Here is an 18,426-nt window from a genome sequence, read left to right on the forward strand (position 1 = left end):
ACTGTCATCTATGCAGGACCATATAGCTCTCGAATTCATCTAAAACATCCCCAAGATCCCGAAAATGTCCCGAAGATGAGCAGAGGTCTTGAGGGTGAACTAACCTTGAATGAAAACAACTGACCATTTTGAAAGAAATACACAAAATCCATAAAAAAAACACATAAACGCCTAAAAACATCCAAGTATGTAAACCAATAAAGCACTACTTTTTAAGTTTTTTTTCTTCACATCTCCAATGTAGTTTTATTGGAAGATAAGATGACAAAAGGCACAAATTCACAGTAAAAGAAAATAAATAAAACAGATGACATGACAGGGTGGGGTGAACAGAAACTTTTTATATATATATCTTTTTTTTTTTTTGTATTCCTAGAATCATTGGGTTTTAATTTCAACAATAAATTGTGAAATCTAACAACAACATATCTATGAGAAAGTCCTGTTTATCATGATCTGCCTCACATTATGGAAACACAAACCGTTGATGATCAGCTCGTGTGGATAGTTCCCTTTTATAAGCCACCTGTCATTCAAAGGACGAGTTTTTCATCAAAGCTCCTGAGAGAAGAATGGCATAAAGTCCAAACCCCACCCAAAAAAGGGCTTTTTTCTGAAGTTGAAAAGTCCTGAACGTGGCTTCGTTCACAGTGTAAGCTTTGAAAGAAATTTAAACGTGAAAGATTTCTACAACTCACAGCGAAAATACAACAACAATCGATGAATGAAAACAAATTTAGACACCATCCTGCCAAAGAGGAGAGGCCAGGGATTAGGAGGGAGGAGTCAGCAAAAGTAATGGGTGGAGTTATCTGAAAGTTCCAAGTTCAGATCACTTAAATTCTTGCTTTAATTTCCTAAACCACCACATACAGTATTAAAAAGGAGCAAGTGACATTGATAACCCACAGATAACTCCCAGCAATTACTAAACCGCTAGACATAATTACTCTGGGTGGGTTGATGGAAGGCTGTATGTGCTGATAGCCTGGCAGGATAGTCTGAACTATATTTATATAGTTTTATATATATATATATATTTATATTTATGTGTTCATCTACATTTATTTATATACTATATACACATTTCAATGCATACATCCATACATCAGTTGATTGGACTCAGGACCAACACAGTTCTGGTGTATCCATGGTTGTATTATGATGCTTTTAATGCACACAATCTACACCATTAAACCTGCATTTACTTTCCCAGAATTTGATGCAATTCTATGAGAGTAATTGAACTCTGTCAGAGTGTGCATCATGGGTCCTGAGCATTGGCGGAAAGAAACACTACAGTGTAAACCTCCGTTTTAGGGTATGTTTACATGACAACAATAAATTAAAAGCTATTTTTGTCTAAACATACCAATGTTGTTAAAATGTTGACTTGGATTCACAAAAAGGCTGTGTTATGCACTCCAGGCCAGTAGGTGGCAATATTGCAATGCAAATAATCACTTCAAGCCTGCTTGCATATTATTCTGTTGTATTATGAACCATTATTTTTTTTCAATTGTCAAGAATCCGTGTATGTAATGCATATGCGCAAGACGTCACAAATCTGCATTTTTTTTCAACAGTGTGGTTTTCCAATATTTGCATTTTCAGACCCCAGAAACACTGTTGTTGTGTAAACGAATGGCTAAAACATATAGATATTTCCATTTTTAGTTAAAAATAGTGTCATATAAACATACCCTTAGTTACATGTCGGATGTTCCTCAGGCAAAAACAAGAAACACTAAGAACTTCAAACGCACATACATCCACACACACGTCACGTTACTAAGAAAAGACTGATTTTAAAAACCCATACTCAACCCATTTTGTCCGTCCTTATCCAATTCCATATCCATAAAACTAAGATTGACTTGAAGTGGGAGTATATTTGTATTAAATCCTAATGAAGCGACATTCTGAGTGGGGGTGGACTATATATATTTCTAAAATCTCTATCTCACATCATTTGTCTTGACTGGAAGGGTTTGTGAAAGGAGGTATTATTGCTAATATCTGGATAAATGTGTCTTTATCCTCAAGTTATAAAAGGGGAAGATAATCAATCCTTCAAGAAAATGGAAAGGAGGTGAAACGAAAATGAATACATTTATGAATATGCGCATACAGTAACATAAAACATCCTCCTTGAGCACCAGGAAAAGACTTTTTTTTAATAATAGCAGGCTTTAATACATAAACCTTTCATGAAAGATTTAAAGGGTCACCTCTTCGAGTTGTTTAAATACGGTCAGCCAGTTGCTAAATAAGAGGGCGGAGCCTGATCTCGTAAAACAGCCAATGGAGGGTGAGCTACACCAACTGTACACCTGTCGATTTATAAAAAATAAATAAATAAAAATAGCAATTTATCACACACAAGAAGACTTTGGAAGAGAGGACAATGAAAACCATTAATATTGACTTTTGATGAACAAACAACAATACTTTAAGCTTATTCCAAGAATGTGATACTGTTCAATGTAGCAATGCTGAGCAGATTATTATAAACTCTGTGTTATATGTAAAACTGTACTTGCGGTCAATTTAACGTGACTCAGCAGCTGTTGGTCAAAATAAATCCACAATGCCTGTTACAGGACAGCGATTGTACAGTATTACACTATGAATAGACACACTTACACCTTGGATCAGCAGATTAATAGGTTAAAAAAGTAGTGGGTAGAATGAAATGAAAGCGTACAGCAATAAAAACAAATCACTACAAGATTAAAACGAAACTTGGTCCGCAAAAAAAAAAGAACAATCACTTAACCCTGTTTGTACACCTGTCACAATAACTCCACTGCCAATAGATATTCTGAATATATATTTATATATACACACAAATATCATCTGCTTTTCACTGAACACAAGTCTGTCGAGCTCCACGTGTTGATCTGACATCATAAACAACAAACTGCTGATCGTCCCTGTTTTAGTTTAAGTAGGTAGACTTTATAAAGTGGGCGTGACTTTTTGAACCAGCATAATAGCTTATTTAACTCGCCAGTGCGCTCCATTGTCAGACTGAAAGGAGGATATGAAGGATGCTCAGGACAAACGGCCACAAAAAAAGGGCTGGATGAAGGACTTTGATTATGATTAAAAAGACGTGTTGCTTTGATTTGATTGAGGAGAGCGATGCTGCTGGTCTCCTGGAGTTCACGTCTGATCTGAGAAACAAAGAGAACAAGAGTTCAATTACTTTAAAAGTTAAACAAGACAGTTTACAAGGAATTAGTAATGTAATACTTGCTGAATATTGTCCTGTACAAATTACTATTGTAATTGTTTGTTTATTAAAAGGAAATTTGAGACAACCAGTAAGAAATTGAGATTCATGCATTATCTGAAAGCGGATTAAATAAGCTTTCCATTGATATATGGTTTAGACAATAGTTGGCAGAGGTAAAACTATTTGAAAATATGAGGGTTAAAATTAGGGATGTCCAGATCTGATCACGTGATTGGAAATCGAGCATGCGGTTTCAAGCGAAATCGGTTGTTACCTCTCGGTCAGGACATATAACACCTGATGAAAAAAAAAAAAAAAAAAAAAAAAAAAAAAAAAATATATATATATATATATATATATATATATATATATATATACAGTATATATACATATATATATATATATATATATATATATATATATATATATATACAGTATATATACATATACATATATATATATATATATATATATATATATATATATATATATATATATATATATATATATATATATATATATATATATATATATATATATATATATATATATATATATGTGTGTATTCTCATTATTTTTCAACACATCTATAGACCATTTTGAGAAATGTAAACAATAACAATGGTCCTAACTTATTTCCCGTTACATTTTTAATTTCCATAGCTTCCGAGAATCCAAAAAAGGGCAAATTTTGATAAATAATGTTATGATAGCTGTTTTAATGTTAAGTCATGATTGAATTGCCTCTTGTTATAGTTATGAAATAGTACGACAACAAGCAGGAAATGTTCATGGGCCAATGACATTAGCACATTGAAATAGTCTATAGTTATGCAGTGGCACAGAGTTAGACCTCTTTCTTGACTTCACACAGAAACAGCAACGTGTGTGGCATGACATCACTTTGTTGCAGAGACGCTATTCTTTAAATGTATTTACTAACATAAACTAATAATGAACTATACTTTTACAGCATTTATTAATCAGAGTTTGACTAATGTATTATTAAATAAGAGGTGTGTCTGTTAAAATTAGTTTACATTTCCAATAATTAACTTTCAATGTACTGTCCAATGTACATTGAAATGCTTAAATGTTTTTTTGCATGATGCCGTATTGTTTGGAGGTTCGAAAGCTTATATAAATTTATATTTGACACAGAGACCACCAAAACAAACAAAAACTGCTAAATATTTTCAGCTTCAACCATTAATCAGTACCAAATCCCAAACATTACATATACAGTTGAAGCCAGAAGTATTAGCCCCCCTTTGAATTTTTTTTTTTCTTTTTGAAATATTTCCCAAATGATGTTAAACAGAGGAAGGACATTTTCACAGGATGTCTGATAATATTTTTTTCTGCTGGAGAAAGTCTTATTTGTTTTATTTAGGCTAGAATAAAAGCAGTTTTAAATTTTTTATGAACCATTTTAAGCCCCTTTAAGCTCTTTTTTTTTCGACTGTCTACAGAACAATCCATCATTATACAATAACTTTCCTAATTACCCTAACCTGCCTAGTTAACCTAATTATCCTAATTAAGCCTTTAAATGTCACTTTAAGCTGTATAGAAGTGTCTTGAAAAATATAAAAAATATTTAAAAAAATATTTAAAATAAGATTTTAAAAAATCTGTTAATAAAAATGAGTTATTAAAACTATTATGCATTAAAAAGTGCTAAACATTTTTGTTTACAGAAATTGGGGGGAAAATAAACAAGGGGGCTAATAATTCTGACTTCAACTGTATATTGAGTCTATACAGCAATCATTAAATAAATTATTTTTCAGTTCTCACATGCCATTTCAGATAAATGACATAAGGGGGCGCTAAAGATCATCAGTTACTGTACCTTTATGAACAGCAGCATCCAATAACACAGAGCAGCCTCAGTCTTCAAGAGCCACCATTCCTTTCACCGGATCCTTCACTCTCATCTAAAACACACCAATAAAACAACATCCATGTTGGATACAAAGTCAAAGACTCGTTTCGTAAAACCCATTTCAAGAATGATGCCACATCTTTGCTTTTCAAATTAAAATGAAACGATCATGGTCATATCCTCAGAGAGATTTCAAACCACTTGTGGGAGTCAAGAGACAAACACAAATTTCTGGGATAGTCCTGCAAGTACATGGAATTTGGGATAGTGCCAGTAAATGACGTCATTCAGTCGCCGAATGGCACCTGAGAGCACTGAACTGTGACCTGCTCCGCTCTGCTGCCCCTTTTGTTCGCAGCGACTGGCCTTTATTATGAGCTTCATTCAATTATTCATCTGCCTTGTTACAAGTAATTGTCTTTGTACGGTGGGAAAATGTGTGGCGGGTCGAAGGCAACACTCCAAACAACAGAACGCCATCTGACAACAAATGAAATCAACTGCTAGCTCTCTTCCAAAATAAAAGCTTGTTTATATTGTACGACAATTATGAGGAGGAATGATTTAAAGTGGACAAAAGGGCATCTCATCATCTGACCTCATCCAGTTCCTTCCTAGTTTCTTCCTCCATTCTGCGGATGTCGTCCATGTTCAGCTCGATCCATTTATCAATCCAACAGAAAAGCTGCCGGTGGAAGTTAGTGAACAAGCGCTTCTCTTGCTGGAAAATAAAAGGGAGAAAGAGATACTAAGTTTGTTTTGGAAGAAGAACTTCAAAGTAGTTCAAAGGATGGCTATTTAAAGTCAACATGAAATTTAAAAAATATTTTTAAAAAATGTAATGGAATTAAATGGGGGGAAATGAGTTTTTAAATAGACATTGAACTACACTGTTCCTATTTACTGTGACCTTTTATGTGAAGCTGCTTTGACACAATCTACATTGTATAAGCGCTATACAAATAAAGGTGAATTGAATTGAATTGAATTGAACATGGACAACATTCCATTTTTGTATATCAGTTAATGGTAAACACAATTATATGATGGTATTTGTTTAATATATAGTTTTCTTTTTTGTCTGGTTTTGTAATGTGTTTTTTAAACTCACTTAGTCTGCATTTATGTAGTCAAAAATGCAAAATACTGTAATACAAAGACATTAATTCATTCATTTGTTCTTTTTCCTGCGGATTAGTCCCTTTATTCATCAGCAGAATGAACCACTTATCCAGCATGTTTTATGTACTTGCTGTGAACTTAATGATTATGATAATGATTCGCACTCTATGACATCAGAAAGGTCCGACCCTTCCTATCTGAACATACAGCTCAACTCATTGTTCAAGCTCTTGTTCTCTCCAAACTGGACTATTGCAACTCTCTACTAGCCGGGCTTCCAGTTAATTCTATCAAACCTCTTCAGCTTCTTCAGAACGCAGCAGCACGAGTGGTCTTTGATGAACCCAAAAGAGCACATGTCACTCCACTACTCACCCGTTTGCACTGGCTGCCAGTTGCTGCTCGCATCAAATTCAAAGCTCTGATGTTTGCTTACAAAGCGACCTCTGGCTTTGCTCCTTCGTATCTGCTCTCACTTCTGCAGATATATGTGCCCTCCAGAAACTTGCGTTCTGTGAATGAACGTCGCCTCGTTGTTCCATCCCTAAGAGGGAAGAAATCACTTTCCCGAACTCTCACATTCAATCTGCCCAGTTGATGGAATGAACTCCCTAACTACATCAGAACAGCAGAGTCACTTGCTGTCTTCAAGAAACGACTAAAAACTCAACTGTTTAGTCTCCACTTTCCTTCCTAATCTGCAACTGCCTCTCTGGCTATACCACTAACTGTACTCTCTCTCGCAAAAAAAAAAAAAATTTACTAATGCTTAGCTTCTTAGACTTTACACATCTGAAACTTGTCTATAGCACTTGTTCACTGCTGCTCTTATAGTTGTGTAAATTGCTTCCTTGTCCTCATTTGTAAGTCGCTTTGGATAAAAGCGTCTGCTAAATGACTAAATGTAAATGTAAATAATCAACTTATCCAACATATGTTTTACACAGTGAATGCCTCTCTAGCTGCATCCCAGTACTGAGAAACACCTATATACAGTCAGACACACTCATACACTACGGCCAATTTAGTTTATTCAACTCAAGCATTAGCGCATGTCTTTGGAATGTGGGAGAAACCAGAGCACCCGGAGGAAAACCATGTGAACCTGGGGAAAACATGCAAACTCCACACAGAAAATGCCAACTGGCCCAGCCGGGACTCGAATCAGCGACCTTCTTGCTGTGAGGTGACAGTGCTAACCACTGAGCCACCGTGTCGCCCCATGCTGAGAAATATTTTTATTAAGTTTTTATTAAAAATTATTAACTGTTCTGTTTTTATATGTTTATATTCTATAAACGGTCTCTGTGATTGCAAAACTTAATTTTCAGCAGCCGTTACTCCAGTCACTGATGTCACCTGATCCACCAGAAATGCCTTTACTGACACGTTTGATCAGTTTAATGCGTGGTTTTTGTGGCTCAGTGGTTAGCACTGTCATCTCACAGCAAGAAGGTCACTGGTTCGAGTCCCGGCTGGGTCAGTTGGCATTTCTATGTGGAGTTTGCATGTTCTCCACGTGTTCATGTGGGTTTCCTCTGGGTGCTCCAGTTTCCCCCACAGTCATGCACTATAGGTGAATTGAATAAACTAAATTGTCCATAGTGTGTGAATGAGTGTGTATGGATATTTCCCAGTACTGTGTTGCGGCTCGAAGGGAAAAAATATACTGGGTAAGTTGGCGGTTCATTCCAATGTGGCAACCCCTGATGAATAAAGGTGACTAAGAAAAATGAATGAATGAATTTCAGTTGGATTTCTTATTTGTTTTGTTTTTGTCTGAGTTTATGATTACTCAATATGGCATATCTTTTATTGTACAATATCATATATTGAATAGTTATTTATTCTTGCCAGTTTTATTCTTATTGATTTGGAGTTTGTGGTCATCTAATTCTAATTTGTGGCCCCGGAGATGCTTTGACATGCCTTGACATTTGTGCTTTTTCCAGTTTCTTATAAATATATCAAGTGCTGATCACACAAACATTTTCAGCACAAACTTAGCTACAATAATACTTAAGCAGCGTGTACTGTATGTAAGTGACTGAATACAAAATAATGAATGTGGAAGGCTACTTTTTACTACAAAATGACAAATGCAAATCCCACTCCTTCAGATTAAACAATATAGTGAAATGGCTTTTTTTGAGCCATTTGTTTATTTGGAAAGTATATAGATAAAGCAGTGTCGATATCATGAATATTGATGGCCATTCTCACCTTGACAGAGAAAGGCAGCTACTGTAATTTAGAGAGAGTAGCTTTCTTTTTTGTTTGAATTATTGAATATAACAGAGTCCACAATATAATTAAACCATACATAATGAAGGACAAAGCACACACCGACTTATTGAACACAAAAAATGGCATATTTGAGTATTTCAATTTGAATAGACAATTCATCTTTCAATAAAGCTCTTTTATCCATATATTTGAGACAAGATTTTGCTCAGATTCAGTTCTTTTTATGATGTTTTTTCTTGTCGTGTTAATATTCCAGTGAACTGCACCACATTTGGAAGTTGACCAAGAGTAATTTTTTTTATTAGAGCTCTCAGTCCACTTATTGAAATGAACTGCACCAACAGAGCATTAGAACCAGAGTTTGTTTTAATCAAACCAAACCAAGTGTGAACACACCCTCAGTCATGCACTTCTTTTGTTGAGTTTTGATTTCTCGTTCACTGTAATAAGCTCTTCAAATGAATCACACTGACCTTTTGAATAAAGTTTTCCACTTTGTTTTGCAGGCCCCACCACTTGAACTTGACAGTAACCAGTTTGTAGGCACACATGTGTGGGCAGTCTGTCTTTTTAGGTAGCTCTCTCTACACAGATGCAAAATCCATTAAGCATTAGCATATCATTTCTGATTAATAAGCTTCCCACTCATAATTCAAGCATGCACTGACTACGTTTATACTGGCACACAGCCCATTCAAGCTGCATTAAAACAAAGACTATAGAATACACAAGACATGTCACTCGTATAGTTTTGAATGGGGAAAAGTGTAACGGTTAATATGGCGAATGAAGCCCCGTCTTCTAGAACAGGAGCCAGTCATTAATCACTATAAACTGACGATTCTCTGAGGGAGAGGCTCAGACCAGACGTGTGCTTTTACGAGTTTCCTCAGATTTTGTGTGACTCGAACGTTTGGAAATGAAACTTAAGAGGCAGTTGTGGTTCAATTTTATTGGGAATTCCGAATATAAAATTTAATCTTGGCAAGCAATTTTGTAGAATTTAAAGTTCCCCATTCAAACAGAATGCCTGAGAGGCATTTCAAAGATGGCCGCAGAGTGAAATGACTTGCCTTAAAGGGACATGAATTAAAATGCATTACCTTCCAATCTGGACCGAGCGGCCCTCTTCCAGTCTTTACAGACTTATACTTACTAGGGTCTTCCTCAGGTTTATAGTCCTTTGGAGAGATAACACAATCAGATATAAAAGCAGAATAGAAAGCAATTGGAAATGGTGACTATTTTATTTAATTAAACTCACCTTTGGCTCCACCTGACTTCTGTCTGCAATGTCTATGTAAACCACATCTACCTTCTTCCAGGTGTCTGGGTCCAAACCGTGAACCTGTATATATTAATACAAAAATATTGCCAGAGAACATGATCATGCAAATGTATCTATTTTAAGTATTGTTATTAAAGTGACTATTTTGTACAAATTCCTAAGACTTTTTCCAATGAAAACAAATGATTTTTAGGAGGCGTGCCTCCTTCGAATGTACAATTGAGTACAAGTGAGTATCTAAATCAAAAAGTTTGTAATTTCTTTGAGATTGTGTTGGATCATAAGGTTTTGTTTAAATGAGACCACACAATCATACAGTGCTGTACTTACATTATCCTGCTGTCCCATGTCCGGTTTGTGCCATGTCTCGATCTTGATGAGGAAGTTTTCTTTCATGTACTCGTTCTGAAGACAGATAAATTTAAAATTAGTGAATCCTTGCAAAACTATAACTTTTGGACAGACTCTGCAGTGACTGCACTGATGTGTGTCTTCTCTCCTTTCACTGCAGATACAGTTACTGTCTCCTCTTTCACTCAAACTGTGTGAGTGTTTATATGTGCCTCTGCTGTAAATCTGTATTTTTAAAGACATAGTTCATTCAGAAAATGAAAATTCTGTCAACATTAACTCGTGTTTCAAAGCTGTTTGAGTTTCTTTCTTCTGTTAAACACAAGGATGTATATTGAAAACAACATTTTGCTTCTATAGTATTTAAAAAAGACCCACTGTGGCTTCTACGGAGACCCGGACGGGATGTGATCATGGAGGAAAAAAAATGGGTGGGAGAAAAAAAAACAGAGTTATAGGTAAACATATTTTTAAACGTTTTTGCGTTCCCTCGCAAAGATGTTTTGCGTTATCTCGAAAATATGTTTTGCAAGGGAACGCAAAACTGTTGTTTGACAAACACTTCATGCATGACAACCCTCCCGTTTTTGCCAGGATTGTGCCGTATTTTACCATTATATCCTATTATTAGGTATCTTCCCATATTTCTCTCATATTTTTAATCTTGAAAGCACGCTGAAATTAATATAAAAATGTCTGCATTCACTTTCTTTCCATTAAAGCGGTGCGTTTGTTCTCTTTGACTCTTTGATTAGATGGAAATGGCACTTTATGCTTTATGCAATATTGAATTTTTGCACAAAGGTTTCATTTGCATCTTTGGTTGGAAACATAGATGATTAAGATAATTTAATATCTTGTTTTGTGTTGTCAACAGAAGAAAGAAAGTCTAAAAAGTTTAGAACCACATCAGTGGGAGAAAATGGTGATGAAATGTAGCCCATTTAACACATTTGTTCATTGATATGACTTATTGTAGAAGTGTGCATGTACTTATGAAGAGTGAATACTTACAGTTATTACTGAAGGATGATGAAGGCCAGACATTAGGAAAAAAAGTGACATAATTAACATTTTAGGTTAAAAATAATACATCACTTTTATGACCATGCCATAATTTTATTCCATATTAAATCAGCCTGGAAGCAAAAACCACTGAATATATCCCTTTCCATACTCCAGAATGATTCTGTGAATCTTTACTCATAAATTCTCATAAAATAACATCAACTTTAGTTGGTTTTATAGCCACAGTTTTAAGAAACGATGAATCATAATAATCTTTTTTTTCACTTAATACAAGTCTGACAGAAATAAACTTAAAATATATTTACACAACAACAATGTACATAAATTATTTTGCATAAAAAAGTCTTGCTTACAGATAGCAAAGTTTCTAAAATGATACATGTTTGCATAAATCTATGAAAATGACAAAAATTTGCATTCTCTACTGACTTCATGATGGACTATAAGCCTGCATTCATTTTATGCACATCTCAAAATACAATAAACAACCTTTTTTTTCTTTTTCAATATGCAATGCACGAATTGCATGAAAATATCGGTCACAACTTACAACTTTACAAGATATTAAGGTTGCCAACTAAATATGCCATGGATATTTTTGAAATTCCATAATGGCTCTTGAAACTACTTTACTGTGTAGAAAATGGAGCTTAATTGAATACCTCGGGTGTACCACTATGTTACTGTATCATGACATTGATAGACAATATTAAAATTTCTAGATTTGGAGAAAAATCTGACCAATAATCATTTTGTTAGTCCATATTTGAATTGAAACACTATTAAATATTTAAAACATTTAATAATGCTCCATTTTTTAAAGTGTTTTACAGTGTATTCAAAAACAAAGCTGTAAGTTTGTTTTAAGCAAAGCAACAAGAGCTTAAAAACTGAGAAGTCTGCATTCTCATGTGAAAATGATGTGAAGCGAATGTGTCAGTATAATCTCAGTTTCCTGTGCTGTAACTCCACTCCTTCTCAGCTCAAACTGTGAATTATTCAGTGCCCGCAAATGCAGTGACAGAGAAAGAGACAGTGGAAAGCAGATAGGAAGTCATAATAATAGTAATAAAGCAAGAAAAACAAAGAGCACATGAAAAGAAATTAAGCGTGTGTGCGTGTGTGTGTGTGTGTGTGTGTGTGTGTCTGTGCATGTGCGTTACCTGTGCGGCAGTATGGGTAGGCGTTCCAAGCTTTCTCGTGAATGTTCAGTGCTGACGCTGGTGCAAGCATTCGTACAAAAGATGGGACTTTACTGTGAAGACAGAAATGCTGATTAGATGCTCGAGCAATTTAAGACTTTTTTGGGGTGGGGACTACCTGTTTGTCTGACCAATAGGAAACGAGGAGTTTTTCATAAATTTGTTTAAAAACAATTGTTTTTTGACATTTCTGCTCAGTTAATTTAAATAATTTAATTTTGAAGTGTTAGTCAACATTAAAACAAAGTAAATGGAAAAGTCAAACAACAAAATTAGAGTCCAAAGCACCATATGCAGTCCACATGAATATTAAAAAATATTTAGATTTTTGTTTGACGTTTTATTTTGTTCTGTTTTATTTAAAGTATATGAGATCATGTGTATGTATATATATATATATATATATATATATATATATATATATATATATATATATATATATATATATATATATATATATATATATATTTATTTATTTATTTATATATATATTTATTTATTATATTTATATATATTATTTATTTATTTATTTATATATTTATTTATTTATATATATATATATACATATATATATATATATACATATATATATATATATATATACATATATATATATATATATATATATATATATATATATATATATATAAATAAATAAATATATAAATAAATAAATAAATAATATATATAAATATAATAAATAAATATATATATAAATAAATAAATATATATATATATATAATATATATATATATATATATATATATATATATATATATATATATATATATATATATATATATATATATATATATATACATACACACACACACTGTAGAAAATATCTGTAAATTAGCAGTTTTCCATATTTTGTGATTCATGTTTTTATTTTAGATTTTTCACCATTCGTTTAAGCTTTTGAATTGCACTATGTTGCCATGATTTTTCTTGCAACAACTTTGTTGAAATTTTGTTGAACTTTGTTTGTTGGTGAACTCATTCATTTTATTCATTTTCTTTTCGGCTTAGTCCCTTTATTAATCAGGGGTGGCCACAGCAGAATGAACCGCCAACTTATCCAGCATTTGTTTTACGCAGCGGATGCCCTGCCAGCCACAACCCAACACTGGGAAACACCGATACACGCCTGCATTCACATACATAAACAACGGCCAATTAAGTTAATTCAATTCACCTATACTGTATGTCTTTGGAGTGTGGGGGAAACCGGAGCACCTGGAGGAAACCAACGCAAACATGGGGAGAACATGCAAACTCCCCACAGAAATGCCAACTGACCCAGCCGGGGCTCGAATCAGCGACCTTCTTGCTGTGAGGCGATCGTGCCACTCACTGCTTCCCCCTTGTTATAGACTGCCAATAAATTTTCTCTATATATAATTTCTTATACATTATATTATTTCACACTACAAAAATGTCAATAACAGTCACTTTGTTAAACTGTATAGTTGAATTTTCAACATCAAAAGTGGACAGAGCAGAAATCAAGGTCCCAAAATGCGATTCACAACCATAAATTAAACACTTGTGAATAACAGATATTTTTACAGTGTTTTATCATATAGTTTACATTAGCAAGACCCTCCAGCAGACAGTAAATGCAGCTGAGAAGATCATAGTTGCCCCGCTCTACTCCATTCAAGATATTTTCCTTTCACGATCCTCCAGTAAAGCTATCGGTATTGTGAAAGACTCAACCCATCCCTTCCAAGGTCTCTTCCAGGTCTTGCCATCAGGAAGATATTTTGGAGAATTAGAGCGTCAAGCTGTTCGAACTCTCAATTCCAAACACCTTACCCCACTCTGAAATATTATCCACAATCCCACCTCCCAAAACCAGGATTCTTTCTCCTCCCTCCCCACCACACATGAAATCCTCAAAACATTATGAAATTCTGAGTGTGCCTCACACAGGTGAGTGGGCTTGACAAACCACCCGTAGAAAACATACTCTTTCATCTCTGACACTTTTCAAGACACTTGGACCAGTTTGCACCAGACACTTTCTTACAATCACTCCATATCTCTATTAAAACACTGCACATTTTTGAGTGTGCTTCACACAGGTGAGTGGGCTTGACAAACCACCCGTAGAAAACACACTCTTTCATCTCTGACACTTTTCCTGACACTTGGACCAGTTTGCACCAGACACTTTTTTTTTTAAATCACTCCATATCTCTATTAAAACACTGTGCATTTTTGAGTGTGCTTCACACAGGTGAGTGGCTTGACAAACCACCTGTAGAAACCACCACTTCCTTCAATACGCAGTGGACACTTTACTTAAGCTCCATCTTAAAAGGACTCGTTTTTTATGTCTAAATATCCACTTTTATGGCGACTTTTATCTTTAAGCTGAATTGTATAAAACAACAAAGAAAATTCTGCTGTATCTCTCTGTTTATGAAAAACAACACACTGGTATGCAACAACATGAAGGTGTGCAAATGATTTTTTTCTGCTCCACTTTTATGTTAACATTAATCTAGCACATTTTATTTATACTCTCATGTGTCAGTGTGTAAGTGTGAGTACCTCTGCAGGTGGTAGATTTTGTGTGTGTACTGGCCCTTCTCTCCATCCTTCTCATAGGGTTCGTTCTTCAACACCTCCACACCTTCTCCTCCACCCGTCTCGTTCTTACTGGCCTCCGCTACCGAATATAGCTGCCCGACTTGATACTGTGAGACACACAGAGTTCCACAATCACAAACTTCATACACATTCAAATATCTGTTGTCTATTTAATCCTGGTGTGTGTTCGTGTGGGTGGGTGCGTGTGTGTGTATGTTTTCCCCCTCCTCTATGCTACACAGAACGATAAAGGACAATGTTCTCTTTAATATCTTAATCACTTATAATCCTGTAGAGGATACAGTTGTAATATAAACACAAAATGCACCATACAGATGAATGATGGGGAAAATTGCAGTCTGCAGTAAATGTGATGCAATAAAAAGACCACAACCAATTCACTAAGCAAAACTAGAAAGTAAGCAAAGAACAAAATGTCCAAAAAACTGTTTCTTCTTATCCAATTCATTCTGGAAAAAGTGTAGTCTGAAAATGTCCCAAAAATAAGTGGTTTGAATCTTTTTAATTTTACACTGAACTAAAAATGTACTTCTCAACTGTACTGAACATTTAGACATTACAAAATCATTTTAAAATGTTTTAATATGATAACCAACTAAGCAAAATGCACAAAAAAATTTATAGTTAAAACTAAAATATATCTCAGGCCTACATCAAACTATTTCAAGAGTTCACACTTAGATATTGCTTGATAATGTTAGCAGGTTTGGCATTCTGATTAGATTCTTATGGCATTTTGGGCTCGAAGATAATTGAGCCCTTATTAATGAGCATGTAAGGGGGTACGAGATCAGGTAGTTCCTGAGAGCTCTCCGAATTTATTCGACCGATTCCTTGATTATCAGGGGCAGCCCTAGAGGAATAGACTGCCAACCACACCAGCGCATACCCACGCGGTAAAAGCTCAGTACTAAAGTACTCATATATTGTTCTTATTGGTTTATTTAATTCACTTTTGTCGCATGTCTTTGGACTGTGGGAGGAAACCGGAATACCAGGGGAAACCCATGCGAGCACAGGGAGAACATGTAAATTCCGCATAGAAATGCCAACTGGCCCAGCCGGGATTTGAACCTGTGACCTTCTTGCAGTGAGGCAACAGTGCTAGCCACTGAGCTGCCGTATCGCCCAATCCTGAATTATTCAAGAAAAGAGGATGAGGGAGATGGGGTGGGTTCTTCAAAAACTATAAGATAAAGGAGTAAAGTTAAACAGGATATTTATGTTGAATTTGGAATGATCTGATTGGCTTGCTAATGATAATGGATGGGGGACCAGTAATAACTGACTAAATCTTACCTGTAGTTGTTAAAACTAATCAAATATTAAGTGGTAAATACAATTTTTTTGTATTGTATTTTTTTTACTTGATAGTGAATAGGTAAAACCTAGAGATGTGATGGATACTGGCAAAGTATAAAGTTTTAAAATGACCATCATCCCAGCAAGCATTTTTTGTGTTTAAAAGATGTCTAATGTCACCTCACCATCGAGCCTCGGCTGGGTCAGTTGGCATTTTCGTATAGAGTTTGCATGTTCTCCCCGTGTTCACGTGATGTCTAAATGTGATGTCTAAAAAAGATCTGTAATTGATGTCCAAATATCTTGGCTAAAATTTGGTCTGTTGTTGAAAACCTATGAGAGGTGCAACAAAAGCTTAAAATAGACTATTCATCAAATAGACAGAAGACAGTGATGAACGACTACACATGTGAAGTCTGTCTAATCAGTCTATTCGATGATTAGTCTATTTTTGGATCATTGTTAGATGCCTATTAGATTTTCACTGACAGCCCTAATTTAGTCAAGACAGTTGGATGTCTATTAGACATCTATTAAATACAAGATATCTATTAAATACAAAAGGAATGAGAAACTGCTTTTTTGATGTACCCAATTGACAGTGATGTGAAGATTGAAGAGGAATTCGAGAAATGCACCAACGCGACTGACAAAAACTGTAATATACCATTAAATCACTCTAGTTTTAAACTTCTTACTTGACAATTTAGTATAAAAACTGATGTTACTCTCAATGACGTTTTGCTATTAATAACATAACATTGCGATATTTTGTTAGTCTGCAATGTATATTGCAATATGAATTCAATTTCACCAGATGACTTGAACGTCTGTTTGGAAAGAATGTATAATTGTTGGGGTTGGAATGATTCTGTTAATGTGTGCGTCTGCATAAAATCTAATAAACAAAGTAAAAGCATAGATAAATACAATTAAGTACAAGAAAAAGTTACAATTGAAATATCGTTTTATCGTTTTCCGAGTCTAACGGTATTTCGTTTAAGTCATAGGCCTCTAATCACATGCAAATGATACATTATAATCCTCAACATTGACATATAATAGACTCAACCTTGCATATCTTGTGATGTGCCTATTGCGAATAAGTACATTGTAATATCAATGCTGACACAATATATTGTGCAGCCCTAAGGCAAATCACTGCAAAACTTTATTATAATCAGTTTTTATTTTTGACCCCTATACTCTAGCCATACACTTAGTCCCACATAATATAATAAAGAATATATGCAGATATTGTTTAATAGACTGTTATTTGTTACCGAAAGATTTACTGTCCTGACACACATGTTCAGAGTCAGCAGTCTCGACTCCTGAGTCCAAGCCGAGCCAGCAGCTGAGGTTCAGGCTATAACACCTTCAGAATCTTACCTAGAAACAGCCAGACTGTCTAAATGAGGATATTCATTCCTAAACACAGCGTCCATAACACATCAGTGAGTTTATGTGAGAGAGAGAACAAGCGAAAGAACAGGAGGAAAAAACGACGTAGAGCAAACTGCCTATTTATACCAGTCTGACAGAGAGAATGACAGACAGAGGAGAGAAGGGGGAAAAGAAAGAGGGAGGGAAAGGAGGTGACAACGTGATTCAGATAGATAGATAGATAGATAGATAGATAGATAGATAGATAGATAGATAGATAGATAGACAGATAGATAGATAGATAGATAGATAGATAGATACTGTGTTTCTGTATCCACATGCAGCAGCATCTTTGCTCTGCCAATCACAGACTTCATCTCTCCTCTCAGCCAATCAGAATCCAGCAACAGTATGCGTCACTCTGCAGCACGCTATGAAAATCCAACCTACATCACACATTCTCATCCCACTCACTCTGCAGACCTCACACACACACAGGGTTTCATCTGCAGCGGATGTGCTCTTTATTAGTATTTGTGTGCAGAATATCTATTTTTAAAGTGACATTGCATAAAAGCGTAATCTTTTTGAATGAGCAGCATGTGATGTGTGTGTAGGCTCTGTGAGAGTCTGGTTAAGCCCTGATTATAGTTCACTGATGGTGATGGACAGACTAAAAGATGTGAGCTCAGACTAATCGACATGGTAACGGACAGAAACGGTGTCTCTATCTAGCCTACAATGACAGACA

General features: G+C 35.0%; 1 protein-coding gene across 1 annotated transcript in view; it reads right to left on the reverse strand.

Annotated features, from left to right (window-relative positions):
* Nucleotides 1-244: 244 nt before the first annotated feature.
* pitpnab (phosphatidylinositol transfer protein, alpha b) overlaps nt 245-18,426 on the reverse strand; it is a 32,694-nt gene continuing 14,512 nt past the window's right edge. The window contains exons 3-12 of the mRNA XM_056467225.1: nt 14,928-15,073; nt 12,330-12,421; nt 11,152-11,159; nt 10,117-10,191; nt 9,763-9,846; nt 9,602-9,679; nt 8,972-9,082; nt 5,728-5,850; nt 5,097-5,181; nt 245-3,179 (exon numbers count right to left, since the gene is read on the reverse strand). Of these exons, the coding sequence (XP_056323200.1) occupies nt 5,134-5,181; nt 5,728-5,850; nt 8,972-9,082; nt 9,602-9,679; nt 9,763-9,846; nt 10,117-10,191; nt 11,152-11,159; nt 12,330-12,421; nt 14,928-15,073 (765 nt within the window). The 3' untranslated portion in view covers nt 245-3,179; nt 5,097-5,133. The remainder of the gene's footprint in view (nt 3,180-5,096; nt 5,182-5,727; nt 5,851-8,971; nt 9,083-9,601; nt 9,680-9,762; nt 9,847-10,116; nt 10,192-11,151; nt 11,160-12,329; nt 12,422-14,927; nt 15,074-18,426) is intronic.

Source organism: Danio aesculapii, chromosome 10 (genome assembly GCF_903798145.1).
Source record: "Danio aesculapii chromosome 10, fDanAes4.1, whole genome shotgun sequence".
Lineage (NCBI taxonomy): Eukaryota > Metazoa > Chordata > Actinopteri > Cypriniformes > Danionidae > Danio > Danio aesculapii.